Here is a 25,043-nt window from a genome sequence, read left to right on the forward strand (position 1 = left end):
TACATTAATTTAACTTTATTCTAATGATTTAAACTTTAATTAAATTTAGCTTTTTAGTACTATACATAAATTAATTACATTATTTATTTTTCCACAATTTTCCTCCTAGCGATGTTAATTGTTCGAAATTCATCCACGTAAGAAAATATTCTATTTGTTCCCTTGGGAATGTTCGCCAGAAAAAAATCTATGATGTATAAATAAATACATTTATATTAACCATGAAATCTTTCGAATATTGATTTTTATAGAAATTTTCCATGCAAAAATAATTTCAATGACTTATTCACCCATAACAAAAGACATTTTAATGAATATGGTGCTATAGGTCTTTTGATGTTTGCCAACAAATATACCATACATACAGAAGATCTCAGTGAACTTTCCCCCCTTTGCGTATGATTGTCATAGAACTCATACGTCAATATGGTCAAACGTTTACGTTTAGAGCAAAAAAAAAAATGTTGTTAATGATGCAGTTTCGTCAGAATATTTAAATTTGAGAAACTCAGCAATTAGAAAAATAATTAAAATATTATTAAATAAAATAAACAAACATGTGTAAATACAAATATATACACACATATATGTACATGTTATAATACATTTACATATACATAGTTACGGTATGTAAGAGAAATAAATTGATAATTTACAATTTTTTTTTACATTTATTTGTAGCATTTTAAGTTACATAAGAATTTAATTGTTCGTATTATTTTTTATCTTATACGATAATATTTACAAATTGGTACATAAATATTTATAGGAATTATATTTTATTGTAGCTTATTATAGATTTTCTCTTTGGGAGGATAAGGGGACGGGACTTAAAAAAACAATAATTCCATTTTTATACAATTTGTTCATATACATATATATCTATATATATCTGACAATTACTTAGTCTAGTAGCATCCTTCCTGAGCTGATGTGTATGTTATATTTATTTCCGAGCATGTTTCTTTTAAATTTTCGTTTTTGTCTTAAACAATTGCTTTATAGGAGGATGTTTGTAGCGTGCAAAAATTTCCTTTTTAAATATTTCAAAACGTTTGCTATTGAAGGTGTTTTGTTGTTCACGCCATGACGGGCGAGCATTTTTCTTCTGCAGACCCCAGTGGCAGGTGAAGACAGGAGTTAAGACATGAAACGAATAGCCAGCTATGTACATTTCATAAACCTGTTGCATGGCAAATAAAACAAAATTAAAAAAAAACAGCATTGAATACCAAAAATAGATATAGAAACATAGATAAGTGGAAATATACAGCAAAGAAAATTGATGAAAAATTAATGCTAAAAATATATAAATTTATACACATTGAAAGGCATATGTTTATAAATTGTTTCGAATGATGAGTTATTTTTTATTTTTGCTTTATTAGTCGGTGTAAGAAAATGTCAAAAAATTAAAGGTTTCTTAAGGTCTTTCAACACATCACTCAAAATGTTCCATTTCGAAATTCCAATTTAAGAATTCATCAAAATTTGACATTTCCTATACATATTGTGTCAAAATTTCATAGAGAGAAGAAGTGGTGGAAGAACATTTTCTTTACAAATGAAATATTGTTAAAATTTCCTATTTAAATGTAATGAATTTAACAAAATTTCCTAATGAAATGATATTTTGAAGAAAAAAAATCTTTTTGAAATGAAATTTTGATTAAATTTCGTATAGAAATGAATTTTGCACAAAATTTCTTATCGAAATGAAATTTTGACAAAATGAAATTTTTCCGATAGAAATGAATTTTTTCAAAGCTTCTCTAAATGGTTTGTGAAACGCCGTTCGGACTAGGCTATAAGAAGAAGGTCAGCACTCATTGATAAGAGAGAAGTCCACTACCTGTGGTTTCACAATGGATTGAAGCCTATGTGAGCCTGACATATCGGGCTTCTACTATACCTAACCTAATCTTCCCTATAGAGAAGAAATTTTAACAAAATTAAAAAAAATCGTTTGAAAAAATTTTGACAAAAATATCCTATAGAAATTAAATTTTTACAAATTTCCTATAGAAATGAAATTTTGAAAATTTCTTATAGACAAGAAATTTTGATAAAATAAAAATTTTGACGAAAATTTCCTCTAGAAATGAAATTTTCACAAAATTTCAGATAGGAATAAAATATTGACAAAACTTTCTATAAAAGTGAAATAAAAAAACAACAAATCGTGTAAAAAAGAAATATTGACAAAATTTACTATAGAAATGAAATGTTGACGAAAATGTCCCACATTAATGAAATTTAGACAAAAAATGATCTATAGAAATGAAATTTCGACAAAATTTTCTATTGAAATGAAATTTTGACAAAATTTCCAATAGAAATTAAATTTTTAAAAAATTACTATAGAAATAAAATTTTGACAATATTTCCTTTAAAAATTTGGACAAAATTTTCTATGAAAATTAAATTTGTTGTTGTTTTTTATTTCAGCTTAAAACCATACATTGACTAAACTACAAGTGTAGCTTAACCAACAGAGGAAAAGAATGTTTGTCAAATTTATTTGGGCAAAGCCCTATAGACTGCAAGATGGTTGGATGGACGCACGTTTCGGAATTACTGATGAGGAATGTGGTAATTCCGAAACGTGCGTCCATCCAACCATCTTGCAGTCTATAGGGCTTTGCCCAAATAAATTTGACAAACATTCTTTTCCTCTGTTGGTTAAGCTACACTTGTAGTTTAGTCAATGTATGGTTTTAAGCAAAAATAAAAAAACCACAACAATGCTTAAAAGAACAAAACCAACAATAACAAAACAAAACGAATGGAAAATTAAATTTTTAAGAAATTCCTATAGAAATGAAATTTTGACAAAATTTTCTATAGAAATTAAATTTTGAAAATTTCTTATACACAAAAAAAAAAAGTTCACGAAAATTTTTCCAATTAAAATTTTAATTGAGTTTTAAAAAATATTCAATTAAAAATTTAAAAAATAAAATAAAAAATAACGAAAAATAATTGTATAATTAGATATAATGCATTTGGATGTCAATTGCCTGTTTCATTATCAGGCTAACATGAAATATAAAAATTTAATTGATTCAACAAATTTTTTAATTGAAACAAAAATCAATCACAAAAATAATAGTATCAATTAATTTTTTAATTGGATCAATTAACTTTTTAATTGACCTTCAATTAATTTTTTAATTGATACTATCATTTCTGTGATTGAAGACATTTCAATTAAAAATTAATTGGATCAATTAATTTCGTGATTGAATCAGAAAAAAATTTTTTTGTGTGTAGACAAGAAATTTTGATAAAATTTCATATAGAAATGTAATTTTGACGAAAATGTCCTATAGAAATGAAATTTTGACGAAAATTTCCTCTAGAAATTAAATTTTCACAAAATTTCCGATAGAAATAAAATTTTGACAAAACTTTCTATAAAGGTGTAATTAAAAAAATCTATAAACAAGAAATATTGACAAAATTTACTATAGAAATGAAATGGCCCACATAAATTAAATTTAGACAAAAATTTCCTACAAAAAAGAAATTTCGACAAAATCTCTTATAGAAATGAAACTTTGACAACATTTTCTATAGAAATGAAATTTTGACAAAATTTCCAATAGAAATAAAATTTTAAAAAATTACTATAAAATTGTTGACAAAATTTCCTATGAAAATTAAATTTTTGAAAAATTCCTATAGAAATGAAATATTGACGAAAAAATCCTGTACAAACGAAATTTTGACGAAAATTTCCTATGGAAATGAAATTTTCACAAAATTTCTTACAGGCAAGAAATTTTGACAAAATTTCGTGTAGAAATTATTTTGACGAAGTTTATTAAAGAAAAGAAATTTTGAGGAAATTTCCTACAGAGATGAAATGAAAATGAGATCGTAACTTAACGTAGACGTATGCCTTTTTGAAAAAAAAAAAAACAGAAAATGATGCGCGAAAATCATACACTATACAAACCTGTGAATTCCTAGTGAATCCATAACCCACAAAACGTTCATCATGAGGTGGTGCATTATCCATGGCAACATAAAATGGTTCATAAAAAAATTCATAATTGGTCACCTGATGACTAATCGAAATACGATCATCCGTCTGGGTATTGGCCAGCCAGCTGTAGGGGGGAGGAAACAAACAAACAAACGGACACAAGTGGTGGGTGAGTAGATTGAGATAGAGAATTGATGGGACAAATGTAGTACAGAACAGGTAAAAGAAAATCAAGAAAGAAATGAACAGAACACAAAAATCATCCCAAACATCATTATCTACTTTAACATCATCAACGCGCCACATCATCGCAATCACCACTAACATTGTCTGCCAGTGATTCATTTTTCATAAAAAAAAAATATTTTTTTATTTTTAGCCAAAATATTCATGCAACGACAAAGGAGGGAGATTAGTGGAGATAAAGATCCCAATACAAAGTTTTTCACACTCAACCATACACACACACGCACCTTGAGAAATTCGTAGCGTATTGATTATAGATGAACACTTTTTCATGGAAAGGCCTTGCCAAACCCCTTTTGATTAGTCGCAGTAATTCACTCTTGTGCGTTGGAAAACGTACTCGCTCATCTATCTCAAGTGTGGGTATGACGTAAGCACACAATCCCGTTGAACACCTGGCCGATGCTGTTGCGAGAAACTCGTTGAGCAGCGGCACAATGTTGGCACTCGGTATTATGTCGACATCGGTGAGGAATACATATTTCGTCTGACAACCCTTGCGGGCAAAGTTACGCAAATGATTCTGAGGATAGAGATTTCGAAGACGCCAGCGTTTCGTTTCGCTCGTACGCAATTGGGCTATCCGCAGGAAGGTCTTCAGCGGATAACGACAATCGAACATTTGCAACAGTTTATAACTATCGGCTGTTTCATGTTGTGGCTTCCTTTCGTGCGGATAGGCCAAGTGGAATGTAACATTGGTACGGACAAAATCGAAACATAGACGCAAATAGGTCACATAATATTGAAGCATGGTGAATTCATCACTGCCTGCCACAAAAACCGCTATGGAAATGGGTCCAGCAAATTGTCGAGCCACCTCGGCCAAAGAGTGTAGGCGTTCCACAGATGTCTGGGTGGCCAGGCATATTAGACTATTGGCTGATGATTCTTCATATGTATCGCCTACTAGGGCAAAATCGAATAATTTGTATAAACGTTGATTATCCCAACGTCCCAAATTAAGCGATACATTTTGAAATGCCAATGAGAATGATTCCAAGTTGAGGCTTTTTATGTGCTCGGCCATACTTGAGGATGCCGATGCCGAAGACGACGATGATAATGATGATGCTGATTTATCGCGATAGGGACTTTCAGCATTGCTGGCCATTCGTCGACTGTGGTTGTTGTTGTTATTAAGCAAGGCGAAATTTCTTGTTGAAAAACTTTGCAAATTCGATAGATTTTGGCTAACAAAGCACAAGCGTATTGTCCATATCACATTGCAAAATAGTAGAATTATTGATGTAATCTTAACGGAAAAATATTTCTTGTGCATCTGAAAAGAGAAGAAGCAAATAATTGCACATTTTAAAAATTATGTTTGACTTATGTGTGAAAAATAGCAGGTGTTTTGCCACATAGAATAGAATTCAATGCCTTTTTATGGTATCATAAAAATACACGCTAAATTATTTGTATAATATATATAGAGGCGAATGTTTTTGTTTTTAACCACAATTATGAAAACATATATTTAGATGATTTTTAATTATTCTATTTGTAATAAAAAAATACCAATTTATTCCATTTTTCATTCATACATATTGCAAACAAATCAAAAGGATAAGGGTAGGAATTTATGGGAAAAAATCACACCCAATGTGACTTTTACAATGTTTCTTCATAGGAAATATAATATTAGACATTGAACTGTCAAAAAAGTTATAGTTCAAGGTTAGGTTAAAGTGACAGCCCGATTTAATTCAGGCTCATTTAGACTGTTTAGTCCATTGTCATATTTTTAGCCTTGGTACAAGAACAAAAGTTATTGAATTTCGAAAAAATTTTGGTTAAAAATCCAGTAAACATGAAATGCTCGATTTTTATAATTATGGCTATGTAAGCTCATTTATTGGGAGCCACCGTGGTGCAATGGTTAGCATACCCGCCTTGCATAAACAAGGTCGTGGGTTCGATTCCTGCTACGACCGAACACCAAAAAGTTTTGCAGCGGTGGATTATCCCACCTCAGTAATGTTGGTGACATTTCTGAGGGTTTCAAAGCTTCTCTGAGTGGTTTCACTGGAATGTGGAACGCCGTTCGGAATCGGCTATAAAAAGGAGGTCCCTTGTCATTGAGCTTGACATGGAATCGGGCAGCACTCAGTGATAAGAGAGAAGTTCACCACTGTGGTATCACAATGGACTGAATAGTCTAAGTGAGCCTGATACATCGGGCTGCCATAACCTAACCTAAGCTCATTTATTAATCGATCTTAATGCTAATTTAATACAAAATAATTATCTTTAAGCCTGTCAAATGTTGGTTAAGACCAGCGTTGCCAATTTAGCTTTTTTCCCGCTAGATTTGGCTTTTTTTGAAGACGTTTAGCGGGGAGAAAATGCATTTAGCTTTTAGCTTTTTTTCTGGCTTTTTTTCATGACCCTTTTAGCTATTTTTGGCTTTTTTTATTTTCGACATGTTCCTATTGTAATACGAATAAAACTTCGTTTTTATCTAAGTCTTGCTGCCAGAATAAGGGTTTCCGCATATTTCAAAGCTCAATTGAAGCCGTAATAATTATTCCAGCCATTATGCGGGCATTTTTGCAGCAAATACACCTTGATGTAAAGTTTTGTTCCTCGTATTCATAAAAGTTATCGTAAACTTTAAATCTACTATTACCATACAAATTCCTTATATAAACTGTCAGTAAATTATTAGGAATAATAGCATTTGACTCGTTTATCCTTTTTATGTTATTTTAATACGTATTCTAAAGTTATTATGATATTACTAAATTAAAATAGTGGATGTGAATTGCTTTGTGCACTGAAAAAATATTGTCATGAGGCCAAAGATTTCATGTCTTTAAAATACGAACGCGAATTTTGGTTATAATAGCATTTGTGAATTTCTCTTATATGTTATAAACTGTTTTCCTTGTCCAAAAGCCAATAAAATCGTTTTGTCCTTATAGTTAAGTGATTCAACTTAAAAATGGGTATCTTTTCATGAAAGAAGGCTAGGGTCAATTCTAAAAAATTCTTAAAATTAATTAAATAGTCTTTAAATTTGTGGAGTTTTTGTATCTTGACCACAAACCAAAATAGCGTTCAAAAATAGAAGAGGTTTTTCAACATTTTATACACAGAATAATTTCTACTTAAAGTCGAGTCTGAATTTGGAAATTTAAGTTGTCGTTAGCACATTTTTAAAGCACTGTGATAGCTCATGAAGAAAAAGCTGAAAAAACGAATAAATTCAAATTTGACTCTGAATCAATACCAAAATCATTAGTGTACAAAATCTTTGGAACAGAACATAGAAATAATTAAGGAAATAAAGTTTTGAATGTGGTATTATTTTCTTAACATCAAAAAAATGCAATAAAAAATTCGTAGTGATAGGATCAAAATAAATCTGCTATTTATTAATGGAATGGATTTACATTTACGAAAATTGGACAATAGGTTTGTATGGGAAATTTTCGAATAAAAGTTATTCAGTATAAACTTGCAAGACAGTTAGAATGGGTTTTATTCTCTTGGGTAATAAAGGGTGATTTGTTAAGAGCTTGATAACTTTTAAAAAAAAAAAAAACGCATAAAATTTGCAAAATCTCATCGGTTCTTTATTTGAAACGTTAGATTGGTCCATGACATTTACTTTTTGAAGATAATTTCATTTAAATGTTGACCGCGGCTGCGTCTTAGGTGGTCCATTCGGAAAGTCCAATTTTGGGCAACTTTTTCGAGCATTTCGGCCGGAATAGCCCGAATTTCTTCGGAAATGTTGTCTTCCAAAGCTGGAATAGTTGCTGGCTTATTTCTGTAGACTTTAGACTTGACGTAGCCCCACAAAAAATAGTCTAAAGGCGTCAAATCGCATGATCTTGGTGGCCAACTTACCGGTCCATTTCTTGAGATGAATTGTTCTCCGAAGTTTTCCCTCAAAATGGCCATAGAATCGCGAGCTGTGTGGCATGTAGCGCCATCTTGTTGAAACCACATGTCAACCAAGTTCAGTTCTTCCATTTTTGGCAACAAAAAGTTTGTTAGCATCGAACGCACCGTAACGTTGCGTCCAACAGCATCTTTGAAAAAATACGGTCCAATGATTCCACCAGCGTACAAACCACACCAAACAGTGCATTTTTCGGGATGCATGGGCAGTTCTTGAACGGCTTCTGGTTGCTCTTCACTCCAAATGCGGCAATTTTGCTTATTTACGTAGCCATTCAACCAGAAATGAGCCTCATCGCTGAACAAAATTTGTCGATAAAAAAGCGGATTTTCTGCCACTGATTTTGGTAATAAAATTCAATGATTTGCAAGCGTTGCTCGTTAGCAAGTCTATTCATGATGAAATGTCAAAGCATACTGAGCATCTTTCTCTTTGACACCATGTCTGAAATCCCACGTGATCTGTCAAATACTAATGCATGAAAATCCTAACCTCAAAAGAATCACCCTTTATTAGGTGAAGTGTACACGTTCACGAATTTATCATTAATTCAGTTAAAACGAAATATATTGATATTTTCTAATGCAGTTCTATGCGACATTGGACTTGTTGACGATTAACCAGCTGATAATTGCAAGTTTACCGGGAAAAAAGTTTTTTACTAGGAAATATAAATGAAGGACTTGTGATAGTAATCAAAATGTATCGAGTATGCAAACAGAGCTAATATGACATACAGTCTCACAGAAATGGAAATAAAATGAATACAATTAAAATAATATGCATTTTAAGAGAAATAAAGCCTTTAAGTTTGTTAAATTTCAATCAAAAATGTGACTTTTGATACAAAAAAATTTAGCTTTTTTTCTAGCTATTTTTTAACATTTTTTAGCTTTTTTTGGCTAGTTTTTTGGACAAATCTAGCGGTTTTTGGTGAAACAATTCTGGCAACGCTGGTTAAGACTTAGCTTCCATATACCTTCAGAAAAAAGTTAAATTTTGTCATGTTTCTTTTTTTGCTTACTTTAATGAAAATGGCTAAAAATGAGAGAAAAAAGTACACAATTTAAAGGGTGCGCAAATTAGTAACGCGGCGGTATTGACAATAGATGGAGTAACTCAGTACGTGTCTACAACACGGTTGCCACACCAAAATTTTACCAGAAAATTACCAAAGAAACAAATCTTATTTTGCAAAATCTTATCTCTATAGTAAAATTTTGAAAAATTTTATATCTATAGAAAAATTTGTCAACATTTTTTTCTATAGAAAATGTTGTCAAAAGTTTATTTCTATAGAAAATTTTGTAAGTACCTCTTAGTTGGAGAGGTATATATTGCAAAATCTACCAAACCATCAAGAATTCTACCAAACAATAAAAAAAAATCTACCATTTTACGTAGAATTCTACCAACTGTGACAAGCGTGGTCTACGGAGTATCAGAGAGAATAAAAACACAAGAGGACGAAATTTTCTCTTCTACAAAAACAACAAATGTCGCACAATGCCTGCAGCGTTGGTATTACCGACGTTGCGGTCGAAGCGCTGTTTTGATAAAAAAAATTATGGAATGAAAACATTTATAAAAAATAACATTTGTTACTACAAAGTAGGTTTTAAATCCAATTTTCTTTACGTTTCGTAAAGTCGGCAGATAACTAAAGGGTGATACGGTCAAAATTTGGTCAAGGGAAAACGCGTGTAAATCGGTGAAATCGTTTATTTAAAAAATCAAATTAAATTTCTTTTTCAAGTTCAATTAGTATAAAATTCAGGAAAAATATTCAGTTAGGCTTTCGCTTTTCCAAATCCGAATTGCCGGGCCTCACGCTTGACTCCTGCCATCAGATTTTGTACAGCCACCTTGTCAACCTTCTTCGCCGCAGAGAGCCAGTTTGTAGAGGTGTGCACGTGAGTAATATTTTACTCACGCTCACGCACACTCACGACGGAAATATCTTACTCACGCACACTCACGCACGAAAATATCGTGACTCACGAATAATTTTATGAGTAATTTACCTGAGGGACGTGCCTGAAATCATGAGCACGATTAAAATCGAGAGCTTTATTAAATTCTTAACATCCTAGGTGTCACTAAAATTGCAAATGAATTTAACTTTTAAACGTTTTACGTTGGAGAGCGGGATAATTTTCGTGAGCGTAATTCGTTACTCACACACACTCACGAAGATATTATTTTCGTGACTCACGCTCACGCACGACATTTTGGTTTCTTAATCACGCACACTCACGCCGTTGACAGGAGCGCGACTCACGACTCACGCGTGAGTCACGACAATTTCGTGTCACGAGCACACCTCTACCAGTTTGCCTTGAACTGCTGCTCGTCCTTAGCAGTTTTTTTGGTCTTCTTTAGGTTCCGCTTGACAATAGCCCAGTAATTCTCAATTGGGCGGAGCTCTGGCGTGTTGGGAGGGTTCTTGTCCTTGGGAACCACCTGCACGTTGTTGGCGGCGTACCACTCCATGGCCTTTTTACCGTAATGGCAAGATGGCAAATCCGGCCAAAACAGTACGGAACAACCGTGTTTCTTCAGGAAAGGCAGCAGACGTTTATTCAAACACTCTTTCACGTAAATTTCTTGGCTGACAGTCCCGGAAGCTATGAAAATGCTGCTTTTCAAGCCACAGGTACAGATGGCTTGCCAAACCAGATATTTCTTTGCGAACTTTGACAGTTTTATGTGCTTGAAAATATCTGCTACCTTTCCCCTTCCTTTTGCCGTATAAAACTCCTGTCCCGAAAGCTGCTTGTAGTCGGTTTGACGTAGGTTTCGTCGTCCATTACCACGCAATCAAACTTCGTCAGCATCGTCGTGTGCAGCCTCCGGGATCGCGCTTTGGCCATCGTATTTTGTTTATCATCGCGATTTGGAGTCACTGCCTTCTTGTAAGTCGATAGTCCGGCTCGTTTTTTGGCTCGATGCACGGTTGTAGACGATACACCCAGCTTATTTGCGGCATCTCGGAGGGAGAGGTTAGGGTTTCGCTTAAAACTACCGCCAACTCTCTTTGTAGTCTCAGCGGCTTCCGGTTTTCGATTTCCCCCCGATCCAGACTTCCTGGCTGTCGACAAACGTTCCCCAAACACTTTAATTACATTTGTAACGGTTGATTTGGAAACTTTTAGCGATTTTGCCAGCTTTGCGTGCGAGTAGCTCGGATATTCGCGATGCGCGAGCAAAATTTTGATACGATGCTCTTCTTGCTTGGACGGCATTTTGACAACTGAAGAGTGAATTCCAAAATCAAAATAGGAGCAACATTCTACACACACACACCTTCAAAATGAGGGGTGTTCAGGTTTTTTCAATGCAAAATTGAAAGAAATACGTCAAGTTTATATTGACCAAATTTTGACCGTATCACCCTTTAAACTGGGTATCGGCGATGAAAACTGTATGATATTTGAGAGAAGTGCCGGCAAAAACTGACTGCCACCTACTGACCAGGGTTGCCATTTTGGTCCGATCGGACCAAAATTGGTCCAAAAAATTATAAAATTATGCAAAAATTTTGTAAAAATTTTATATAGAAATAAACTTTTGCGATAACTATCTACAGAAATAACTATCTATAGAAATAACTTTCTATTGAAATAAAATTTTGGCTAAATTTTCTATAGAAATAAAAAAAAATTGGGATAAAATTGTCTACAGAAATAAAATTTAGACAAAATTTACTATAGAAATAAAATTTAGACAAAATTTACTATAGAAATAAAATTTAGACAATATTTTCTATAGAAATAAAATTTTGACAAAATTTTCTACAGAAATAAAATTTTGACAAAATCTTCAATAGAAATAAAATTTTGACAAAATTTTCTAAGAAATAAAATTTTGACAAAATTGTCTGTAGAAATAAAATTTTGACAAAATTTTCTGTAGAAATAAAATTTTGACAACAATTTTTCTATAGAAATAAATAGAACTAAAAATTTTAAATAATAAAAATTTGACAAAATTTTCTATCGAAGTAAAAATTTGGGAAAAACTTTTAAATTATATTAATTTAATTTAGAAAAATGGTCCGCTGGTACGAAATTTGGTCCAATTTTTGGAAAATTGTTGGTCCAAAATAAAAATTCATTGTGGCAACGCTACTACTGACGCAGTTTCGCTTCACAGTTTCGTTCTCTTGTGTTTTTATTCTCTCTGGGACTATAGGTCGCCGTTCATATTGTACATCTATTTGGACTATTTTTGGAGATTGTATATAAAACACATAGAAATGCTGATTTGATTCCTACACTCAAAAAAAAGTGAACCCTCTATTTCACTAATTTAAGTTCATGGAATTATTATGTTTGGAGAAAGTTTCCTTTACTCTAATATTTTCTGCGGGCGTTAGTTAAGTGAAATTGTACACAAATGGAGGATAAACAATAAAACAATTCATTATTTTTTAAAATTTGTAAAGTTTACTACAAATACGTCCATCGTGAACTCCACTAAAGACTTTTTTGCAATTCTTAACTCTCATTTTTTCCATCAAACTACAAAATTTTATATAAGAAGTGACAATAAATTAATTATGTCTTCTAAATTTTCTTGGATTTGTCGAAAAATATTTACTTATTTTTGTGTATATCGGCGTGATGCTACACGGATGAAAAAGGCTGTTTTTCATATGTTTGGCTATAAACATTATATGTTTGGAACACAAATTTTTAAACACAATATTTTTGAGTGCAAGCATATAATGTTCATAAACTAGCATAACATGTTTGGGACATATATGTTAATATGTTAGAACATATTATGTTTGGGACATAAAATGTTTGTAAATATAAAATGTTTGGATGCAAACATATATTAATTTAGAAATAGCCTATAATCATATATGGGTTTAGTAGCTTGGAGCGCTATTTAACAGGGAGCGATATTGAATTAAGTTGGTGGTTGTTGCTTGTTATTACAAAATTAACATTTTATTTTTCCTTGGGCAATTGATCAGCTACTTCTTTGATCCTTACAAACTGTGTGGTCCGCTGTTCCAATCCCCGTCCGGCAAAAGGTAAAATTAAAATAAAAAAAAATCATACAATTGAATAATTTCTTCTACAATGTTTGTATTACAGAAAAAGGTGCTAAGAACTAAAAAATCTCGTGGAAGTGAGAAAGATGTGGGGGAATATACAATTGGGCAGAAACAAAATTTTGAGCATTCAGGTCGAAAACCTATGTTGTTAGCACCTATATTACCTGTTTATTTTCATAATTCGTTATGATTGTAAATATATAAATAAATAACTAAAATTTTGAGCACAATATTGTTTGGGAGAATTTTTTTAAGCATATAATATTTTTGGGTGCAAAATGCTTCCAAACATATTATATGTTCACATAATAACATATTGTTTTTTGGAAGACAACATTATTGAATTTGAATGCAAAAATACAAAATGTTTGAAACTTAGACTACCCAAACATATATTGTTTAGACTAATATGCTTTCAAACATATTATATATTGGAAGAGATCAAACATATAAATGTTTGGGCAATACCCAAAAATGTATATGCTTGAAGCAAAATATGTTTGGGAGTATATGTTACAGAAGCGATTTTTTGTGAGCGTGTAGTAATAGTTTAGTTAAAATTCTCTAAAAATAATCTAATTTTTCTAAAATTAACCACTCTTAATTTTCATTGTAACTAATTCTAATTTTACATATATATTTTGAGATTTAATACAACTTTTTGTAACTTTGTTTAACAATTGTCATTATACACTGCTACGGCAATTGTAGCGTTTACTTTTTAAATGTCAAAGTTGGAACACTTTTTAATCAAGTTGATACTTTAGTTGATCGATACTACATGAATCATGCGGAAATATATTATATTTTCTTTACATTATTATATATTTTATATTATATATTTTGTATACATTAACTCACCATTGTATATTAAATGTATTTCATTGATTATGTAAATATTAGAAATATTACAGCTATATTTGCACCGCTTACAAATGAATTTCTGTAGATGTTTTTAATAGGGTATTTCATTTATTCATTAGTCTTATGTATTGAATTCAAATATCTCGTAATGCACTTATCACATTTTTCTCTTGTACGTTCATAATTATTGGTAACATTTTCTACAATTCGGACCGGCCGATATGATGTTTCTCAGAAATTGATTAAAAGGAATTCTGCAAAGAAAAAAAAAACAACATAATAAATGGATATAATTCAAGAAGAGAATTAGGCCGAACGAAGCCGATTTATATTTAAAACACGAAAGCATATTCATAGCATACGAGGGCGGTTCGGAAACTTCTTAGCCTATCAATGAAGGAGAATAGTTACTTTTTCAAAAATATTTTTATTTTTCAATATAATCTATTGAAACTTCAATACACTTAGTGTGTAAATATAACCATAGCGATAGGCGGTAGGCGAAACATTTTTGCCGCAACGGCAAATACAATAAGCTTGACGGCGAATAATTCCCTTTTTCACGTTTCCTAGCGTTTTGGGCATCCCATAAGAAATACACGTAAATAAATGTTCGCCTACCGCCTATCGCTATGGTTATATTTACACACTTAGTCCAACGCTTTTCTAGCAATTCTATCCCTTGATTAAAATAGTTTTCCTCAAGGTCTTCAAAATAGTGGTTTACAACTGTAATTGCATCTTCATTTGAGGTAAAACGCTTGTCAGCAAGGAATTTTTTTTAGATTTGGAAAGAAGTAAAAGTCACTGGGAGCTAAATCAGGAGAATAAGGTGGGTGGTCAAGCAACTCAAACTTTAATTCGTTAATTTTAGCCATTGTTAAAACACTCTTGTGCGCTGGTGCGTTGTCTTGATGAAAAATATTTTTTTTTGTGTTGTAAGCCAGGCCGTTTTTCTCGAATTTGATCCAAAATTGAATGTATTGTTTTACCCTTTTGCAGATAGTCAATCAATAAAATGCCTTTGAAGTCCCAAAAAACCGTTGCCATAACCTTACCAGCCGATTGAATTGTTTTTGCCTTCTTTGGGGCACTTCCTCCAGCTTCAGTCCATTGTTTGGATTGTTCTTTTGTCTCTGGAGTATAGTGGTGGATCCATGTCTCATCAACAGTTATGAAACGACGCTTAAAATCCATTTTATTTCGCTTAAAACGATGCAAACAAGCTTGAGATATGTTCATTCTTATGCGTTTTTGATCGACTGTTAACAAATGCGGCACCCAGAAATCTTTTTCATCTGTAGTTCTTCATGCAAAATTAAATGGACTCGATCATTTGAGATGCCCATGATATTATTTCACGCACTTTTATTCGTCGATCATTTAATACCATATCATGCACTTTGGCTACAATTTCTGTTGTTGTTGCTGTTTTTGGACGTACACTACGTGGTTCATCTTCAATGCTTGTACGACCACGTTTAAATTCAGGAACCCAATTTTTTACTGTTGCATATGAAGGAGCACTTTCACCTAAAACCTTCGCCATATCATTATGAATTTCTTGTCCCGATAAACCTTTTTTATGTAAATATTTAATGACAGCACGCATTTCTAATTTTTCCATTGTAAAAAAATTGCGGATGCGTCTTTTTTGAACACCTGTTTCTATATGAAGGAGTTGCCAGATCGAAACAAAATTTAACATGTGTTCATAACAGAGATGGAAGTTTCCAAAACACTTAAATTTTTTCTGTTTATACCGCGCGTTTTGTGCTAGGCTAAGAAGTTTCCGTACTGCCCTCGTACTACGTTTTAATTGCTATTTAGCCAACTGTAACTTAACCAAGAATGAAGCCGCCGCCGACTATGTCGGTTCATCACGACAGCCATTTAATGAAAATACATTTATTTAAATCAGAAAAATTGCTTATATTGGACGTACAAATAGTATAACACAATACAAAAATTCCAAAGAAAAAACCACTTATCCCAAAATTCGATTTTGGGCACTTTTTTGCAATTTTCTTCTATTTTTCGCATGACCATAGCTCGAAAAATAGTGTGGATTTTTTGCAGTTTTCAGCAAAGTTGTAGCTCTTGACTCGGTCAAAAATGATGAATAATTAAGTTGGACTGCTCAAAATCACAAAAATGTCGCAAGTAATACCACCGATTTTGTCCATTTTCCAACTACAGCTCTTGAACTATAGAAAATTGTACAAAACAATTAAGGGAAGAAATGTATCCTATACAATTGTGAACAACTTTCTACACGGATGAAAAAGACTGTTTTTCATATGTTTGGCTATAAACATTATATGTTTGGAACACAAATTTTTAAACACAATATTTTTGAGTGCAAGCATATAATGTTCATAAACTAGCATAACATGTTTGGGACATATATGTTAATATTTTAGAACATATTATGTTTGGGACATAAAATGTTTGTAAATATAATATGCTTGGATGCAAACATATATTAATATAGAAATAGCCTATAAACATATATGTGTTTAGTAGCTTGGAGCGCTATTTAACAGGGAGTCATATTGAATTAAGTTGGTGGTTGTTGCTTGTTATTACAAAATTAACATTTTATTTTTCCTTGGGTAATTGATCAGCTACTTCTTTGATCCTTACAAACTGTGTGGTCCGCTGTTCGAATCCCCGTCCGGCAAAAGGTAAAATTAAAATAAAAAAAATCATAAAATTGAATAATTTCTTCTACAATGTTTGTATTACAGAAAAAGGTGCTAAGAACTAAAAAATCTCGTGGAAGTGAGAAAGATGTTGGGGAATATACAATTAGGCAGAAACAAAATTTTGAACATACAGGTCGAAAACCTATGTTCTTAGCACCTATATTACCTGTTTATTTTCATAATTCATTATGATTGTAAATATATAAATAAATAAATAAAATTTTGAACACAATATTGTTTGGGAGAATTTTTTTAAGCATATAATATTTTTGGGTGCAAAATGCTTCCAAACATATTATATGTTCACATAATAACATATTGTTTTTGGAAGACAACATTATTGAATTTGGATGCAAAATGTTTGGAACTTAGACTACCCAAACATATATTGTTTAGACCAATATGCTTTCAAACATATTATATATTGGAAGAGATCAAATATATAAATGTTTGGGCAATACTCAAAAATGTATATGCTTGAAGCAAAATATGTTTGGGAGTATATGTTACAGAAGCGATTTTTTGTGAGGGTGTAGTACACACTAACACCAGCATTTTTCGCTACAAAACAACATTTTTGTTTTCTAAATGTCAACAGTATTTTGTGCAAATTTCAACAATGAAATAACTGAGTCCAGTGTTGTCGTGACACTATTTGTCTTAATTTTATTCTGAATGTCCGTATGAATATCCCGTTACTCTCTTAATAGAATGAGATAGTCACTTCTACAAAAACAACATTTTTGTTCTCTATATGTCAACAAATTTAACTTCCGCACCGGAAGTGTTCATAATTTTGTATATTGAATTGACATTTATCACAAATCGTTGAACCATAGCCATTAAACATTAGATATATAGTAATTTTGACAAAATAATAAAAATTATAAAAAGTTATCATGTCGATTAGATAATTTTTCATCAAAATACTGTATTCAATTCAGATGCCGACTTATTATAATATCATGCGTTACACTAATGATGTTTTCTTTTCTGACAGATTTATTCCAGTGATACACGCTCACAAAAAATCGCTTCTGTAACATATACTCCCAAACATATTTTGCTTCAAGCATATACATTTTTGGGTATTGCCCAAACATTTATATGTTTGATCTCTTCCAATATATAATATGTTTGAAAGCATATTGGTCTAAACAATATATGTTTGGGTAGTCTAAGTTCCAAACATTTTGTATTTTTGCATCCAAATTCAATAATGTTGTCTTCCAAAAAACAATATGTTATTATGTGAATATATAATATGTTTGGAAGCATTTTGCACCCAAAAATATTATATGCTTAAAAAAAATTCTCCCAAACAATATTGTGCTCAAAATTTTATTTATTTATTTATATATTTACAATCATAATGAATTATGAAAATAAACAGGTAATATAGGTGCTAACAACATAGGTTTTCGACCTGAATGCTCAAAATTTTGTTTCTGCCGAATTGTATATTCCCCCACATCTTTCTCACTTCCACGAGATTTTTTAGTTCTTAGCACTTTTTCTGTAAAGGCCGGTACTCTGTTCGGTTTTCGCGTTGAAACTCCATACAAAACCAAAAAATGCGAAAAATTTGCGAAATTTTTTCCATTTGTGATACTTTGTTTTTTCGTGTTGAAAAACTGACGTTAATAGCACGGCGCCATTTGCAATGTGAATTAAGAAATAATTTATTTATTAAAAACTATTTGTGCGGGTTTATAAATCAAACACGGACCATATTTTTGTTCCGAAACTATACAAAGGATCAAAGGAATAGCAGATCAATTGCCCAAGGAAAAATAAAATGTTATTTTGTAAAAACAAGCAACAACCACCAACTTAATCCAATATCGCTCCCTGTAAAATAGCGCTCCAAGGTACCTAAAAAAACGCCGCTTTCTATGTGCGAAATAATGGTTTCCATAAAAATTTTTCGCAAGAATGAACATAGTACCGGCCTTAATACAAACATTGTAGAAGAAATTATTCAGTTGTATAATTTTTTTTATTTTAATTTTACCTTTTGCCGGACGGGGATTCGAACAGCGGACCACACAGTTTGTAAGGATCAAAGAAGTAGCTTATCAATTGACCAAGGAAAAATGAAATGTTAATTTTGTAATAACAAGCAACAACCACCAACTTAATTCAATATCGCTCCCTGTTATATAGCGCTCCAAGCTACTAAACACATATATGTTTGTAGGCTATTTCTAAATTAATATATGTTTGAATCCAAGCATATTATATTTACAAACATTTTATGTCCCAAACATAATATGTTCTAACATATTAACATATATGTCCCAAACATGTTATGCTAGTTTATGGACATTATATGCTTGCACTCAAAAATATTGTGTTTAAAAATTTGTGTTCCAAACATATAATGTTTATAGCCAAACATATGAAAAACAGTCTTTTTCATCCGTGTAGTTAATTTTATAGTTTCCAAGCTTACAAAATTATCTTACTGGAAGTGGCTATAGCTACAGCCCTCCAGCATTTAAATGTAAATAAATGCTGATGCTCGTTACCATGATACTGACAGTGTCGCATCGCTTCTAAAAAGTGCACGAAGAAAACGGTAACAACACCAAAAATTATCCGAAAAGTGAAGGCCAAATTTAATCGAAATCCACGCTGCAGTAGCAGAAACCAGAACGGACTGAAGCTTAAGAAGTTCCAAAAAATGCAAGAGCTCGAAGCCGAATATTAACGGGAATATATCCTAAAGACAATGTTGAAGCCATGAACAGACAAACAATCTGGTCGCAAACCACGGACATTCTCACAGGTATTAGGTTCTTCGCTTCATTTCTACTGCACAATCGCCGCCAAAATCTCTCGTTCACAATCCGTTGGAGCATTTTTTGGAGAGTAGGGTTGGGCCAAGGTTGGAATGGGCCCAAATACCGCAGAGCCATTTTAGTGCAAGGTGTTTTAGCTTTGTTGTTCGAAGGTCATAATTCGTACCAAAGGTAGCCAATTCGAACAAATTTAATCTAATTCTTAAATTCTTATTAAAAACATTCAGTGTTGGCAGTATTGGGGACATTTCCCCAATTTGGTTATATTTTTTCGTGGATGGGGACGAAATTTTTAAATTGAGTATTTAATGGGGAATTTCCACAAATTTGAGGAATTTGGTAGGATTTTTTTTCGAAATCTGACCACCGTAATATGTTAGGTTTACGATATGGGTTTACATGGTTTACGATATGGGTTTCCTACATTTTTACACAAGAACTAGAAAAAGTACATTTGGACTAGAAATGGGCACGAGCGCTAATTTACATTTTACTCTGCTTGGCAAAGACATTTTTCCACTATTTTGAAATCATTTCGTGAGGACTCGGGTCGAAATGTTGCGCATGGGTCAGAAATATAGGTATGATGAATATGGTTCATATTTATCAGCTCATTTTTAAAAAGGAGGATTTTTAGTACCATCGATAGCGCTGGGAATTGCCTCAAAATAGCAGGGTTATATCACAAATATCTTCCTTTATATCTTCTTCTTTTATTTTTATTGTTTTTTTTTCGTGAGTTAAATATTCGGTAGTTCTCTATTTCCGGCGGCATTGAATAAGTTTATTTCGTCATCGTATCCGGTCCAGTCTTGAATATTCTTCAACCAGGTGAGCTCTCTTCTTTTTTCTCTATTTTCCCTTTGAGAATTGCTGGTATTAGTTTGTATTTATCATTTCTCATGATGTGTCCGAAATATGAAATTTTTCTATTTTTTATAGTTCTAATCAATTGTCGATCCACGTTCATTCTTCTTAAGATTTCATTATTCGTTATCCGATCCGTCCAGACTATTTTTAGAATCCTTCGGTAAATCCATAGTTCAAATGCCTCTAGTTTCTTTTCATCTTTGGCTTTAATTGTCCATGTCTCTGCTGCATATAGTAGTACAGACCAGGGCTGTGGAGTCGAGCCAATTTTGCTCGACTCCGACTCCAGCATTTTTCATCAGCTCGACTCCGACTCCGGGTAATATAACTAACGGTCATTTTCATGTAGCTCCGTTAGGCTTTAACTGTCAGTTAACAGAAAATAAACTGCAAATATCTTCTCTGCGGTTAACTTTAACTGAAAAATTTTCAACAGTTAAGATCCTAACTGACGTATGGAATAAATAGGCAAAATGACAGATATCTCCACAGTACAGCTTAAAAGTTCGTTAGCTAACGTAGCGCTAACGGAGCTTCATGAAAATGGGGGTAAATCTCATTTTAATACCACTAATTTGTAGTTCTATTGTGGGGGTACCGTAAGTGGATCGAAATAAAGTATCGTATTTATTTATGTGTGCAAAAGGTCTTAATTTCACATTAGATGCCATTTGAACTCTATATTTCAAATTTAGGGCAATGTTTAATAAATAAAATAATGATATAACTTATGCGAAGATACCAACAGTATATGTATTTGTGGACCAAAATTATTGATACTATCTCAAATCCTTTAAATTTGTTCCGAGCTATATAAAGGTTTATATTCCCATATGCCTGAATTTGAATTTGAATCTGAATCGATTTAGACAAATTTTTATATACTTCTACAAAATCTATGTACTTAAAATTTAAATCTAACGTTATACACACAAATTTAACAAAAAACACAATTTTAACAAAAAATAAAAATGCAAGGAAAGTCTAAAGTCGGGCGTGCCGATTATAATATACTCTGCACAACTTTGTATTTAGATCTACATTTTGATAAAATCTCAAATCAGACTTCTACAAAATCTCGGGCAATATTTGGGAAATATTTATAATTGTTTAGACAATTTCGCAAAAATGCATTTATGATTCATTCATTGAAAAATTTGAAAATTTGAGTCATTTCTACAAGTTTTCGACTTAGTAGTGAGTATCAGTGAGCATACAATTTTGGAAAAATTTTTGTCTAGTAAATAAAATATTTTGCTAAATTTTATATAGAAATAAAATTTTGGCAAAATTTTCTACAGAAACAAAATTATAAATTATCTATTGAAATCAAATTTTGACCAAATATATAGAAATAAAATTTTGAATAAAATTTTTATAGAAATAAAATTTGGCAAAATTTTTTTATAGAAATAAAAGTTTGAAAAAATTATCAATAGAAATAAAAGTTTGAAAAAATTATCAATAGAAATACAATTTAAAAAAAAATTGTGTAGCAAACAAAATTTTGCAAAATTTTCTTTGAAATAAAATTTCGCAAAATATTCTATAGAAACCAAAATTTTGACTAAATTTTCTATAGTAATAAAATTTTGAATACATTTTTTATAGCAGTGAGTATCAGTGAGCATTAGTAAGAAAAAAAATTTGAGAAAATTTGCTATAGAAATAAAATTTGACAATTTTTTCTTATAGAAATAAAATTTTGAAAAAAATATCAATAAAAATACAATTTTAGAAAAACTTTTGTGTAGTAAATAAAATTCTGCAAAATATTCTACAGAAACAAAATTTTGACTACATTTTCTATAGAAATAAAACTTTGACAAAATTTTCTATAGAAAAAAATTTTGACTTAAATTTTTATAGAAATAAAATTATCAATAGAAATAAAATTGTGAAAAAATTTTTGTGTAACAAACAAAATTTTGCAAAATTTTCTATAGAAATAAAATTTTGCAAATTATAAATAAAATTTTGACTAAATTTTCTATAGAAAAAAATATTTCTAGCAATAAAATTTTGACAAAATTTGCTATAGAAATAAAATTTTGACAAAACTTTTTATAGAAATAATATTTTGACAAAATTTTCTATAAAAAACAACTTTGAAAAAATTTTCTGTCAATATTATAAAAAACAACTTTGAAAAAATTTTCTGTCAATATTCCACATATGTTTATGGCCTTAAAATAAACTTAAAAAAAAAATAATTTCGATTGTTCGAAATATTTCAAATAAATTGATATGGGCATTAAAATGGATCGATCCAGCCCATCTGCTAGTCTAACATTCTAGGAAACATAAAAAGATAGACGTAATTGGAAGTTTATTTTCATTTACAATCATGCTGTACATTGATCGAATGAATAACGCAATGGAAACTAATTTGCGTAAAAACTTGCTTAGTTACAAAAATGTGAAGTGTTTTAAAAAATTTGGTTTAGCCGGAGTCGGAGTCGAGCAAAATTTTTACGACTCCGACTCCAGCAAAATCTTCAGACTCCGACTCCAAGACTCCGGCTCCACAGCCCTGGTACAGACCATACATAACATTTCGCAAACCTAATTTTCGTTTGGAGTCCTATATCATGACTTGTTAGTACCTTATTGTATTTGTTAAAACGCTCCCCTGGCCATATCTATACGACATCGAATTTCTTGTGATATGTCCCATCTATCGTTTATTATCACTCCCAAATATTTAAAGGTAGTTACTTTTTCAATTTCTTCGTTATGAATTTTCAGAGATGTGTTGTCATATACGTTTTTTTCTGCTTATAATCATATATTTAGTCTTTGCGGTATTAATACTAAGTCCATATATTTCGCTTACAGTTGTAAGTTTGTCTATTGCTTTTTGTAGTCCATTAATGCTGCTTGCTAGAATTGTCGTGTCGTCTGCATATCGTATATTATTTATTAGAATTCCATGTGTTTGTATTCCCATCTTTTCGTTTTGCAATGCTTCCATGAATATTTGTTGAGAGTTCTGGATCAGTGTGTGTATGCTGAGTAGTGCTTCTCTGGTGCCCATTACTTCTTTAAAGCCAAATTGTGTTTTTCCCATATGGAGGTCACATTTTTTATAAATTCTTTTATGAATTATTCTTAAGAAAATTTTTAGAACATGGTTCATTAGACTTTATATATCATATTAAACTCATCTTGTTTGCATCTGTGAAATTCTTTGCTGTCCCATTAAAAAGTCAGAACGGTTTGCGGTAACATTAAAAAATAAGGATTTTTTTTTAAAGGAGAAACATGATAGGTTTGTTTTTAAAATATATCCATCGAACGCTATGAATCACCTTGTAATTACCTTCGACATTTATTTTCAACAACATACGAGAGTTTACAAAATGCTTTGCAAAAAAAAAAACAAATTTGTATTTTCACTGGTATAGAAAATAATTTTTGTGCCGTTAGTAAACTATTACGAATGGTTCAAATTTCTTAACCGATGATAGTATAGCACTAAAGCCGGGAAAGTCAATACAATATTTTACGACACACATGTGTTACTTTTTTTATAGAAACATATCGCCAACTACTCCTCTTGGTTATTGTTGTTTGCTTTGAAGAAATTATTTTGTGATTATTAATTAACTTGCAACGGGCCTTTATACACATATATCACCACATAAAAATAAATGAACTGAATAAAGCCAATGCCGATGAATATTAGATTTTGTTTATTTTGGTGTTTTTGGTAAAGTTTTGTTTTACACCACCGGACGTTAAAACCAAGCAATAAAAACTCCTAGTATACGAAACATGCAAAAGGGGATGAAGGCCTAAGCCACTGGAAATAACTGTTGTTTGTTGTATTATTTCTGCAATGCAGTTATCTATGATAGAATGAATCAGATAAAAGGAAATTTAATGGAAACAATACAAATTATATTATGCATACAGGTGACCATTTTCCCATACATTAATACCGAAAGGATAATCCACATAAGGATGGGCAGAGGACAACACCTAAGAGAAAATTTACACAAACACACACACACGTCAATAGCATAAAACTCAATAGAAAATTGCGATTAAAACTTGCTCTCACATTTTGTTGTCTGTCCCAATTGGATTGATTTATATTATTTGACTGCTTTGAAATTTTATTTTATTTCTTTTTCTATTTTAATACATGTGTATACAAAAAAAAACTATAGAAAATATTTATTATTGTACTTGTGTGCACATTATTGGGGGTGGAACTTGTAATTGGAAGTTATAACTGTCACACTGAAAAATAACGGTTATCGATAACCATGTTATGATAATCGATAATTTGTATGGCCATAGAAAACCAACGTTGCCAACAGTATAAACACATCTCTACTTGGCGCTCAAATCGATTCTAGAATTTATTATGCAAATTACTATCCTGTATAGACAAATTATATCCAAAAATATCATAAATTGATACGAAAGGCTATTTATCATTTCGTGTCATACAGTACAATTTGTAATAAATAAAAATCCCCCCATAAATTGATTTGTTCGGTACTTCATGTGTATGTCGCCTTTGTCTGTGACTGTGGCTGTCTGGAGTTTTTCGTTTGTGTCTTCCACG

General features: G+C 31.5%; 1 protein-coding gene across 2 annotated transcripts; it reads right to left on the bottom strand.

Annotated features, from left to right (window-relative positions):
• Positions 1 to 740: 740 nt before the first annotated feature.
• Positions 741 to 24,678, bottom strand: LOC142240782 (beta-1,4-glucuronyltransferase 1). Of its 2 annotated transcripts, XM_075312509.1 has the most exons (5): positions 24,531 to 24,678; positions 14,080 to 14,336; positions 4,465 to 5,519; positions 3,962 to 4,115; positions 741 to 1,183 (listed from the first exon to the last, which is right to left on the bottom strand). In XM_075312509.1, exons 2-5 carry the CDS (start codon positions 14,080 to 14,082, stop codon positions 968 to 970), a joined length of 1,428 nt encoding a protein of 475 aa, XP_075168624.1. In that variant the 5' UTR covers positions 14,083 to 14,336; positions 24,531 to 24,678; the 3' UTR covers positions 741 to 967. The 2 variants fall into 2 exon arrangements, with proteins under 2 accessions (XP_075168624.1, XP_075168625.1); XM_075312510.1 differs by lacking the exon at positions 14,080 to 14,336.
• Between the last annotated feature and the right edge of the window lie 365 nt (positions 24,679 to 25,043).

The sequence above is a fragment of the Haematobia irritans genome, chromosome 5 (assembly GCF_050003625.1).
Source record: "Haematobia irritans isolate KBUSLIRL chromosome 5, ASM5000362v1, whole genome shotgun sequence".
NCBI classification, from domain to species: domain Eukaryota; kingdom Metazoa; phylum Arthropoda; class Insecta; order Diptera; family Muscidae; genus Haematobia; species Haematobia irritans.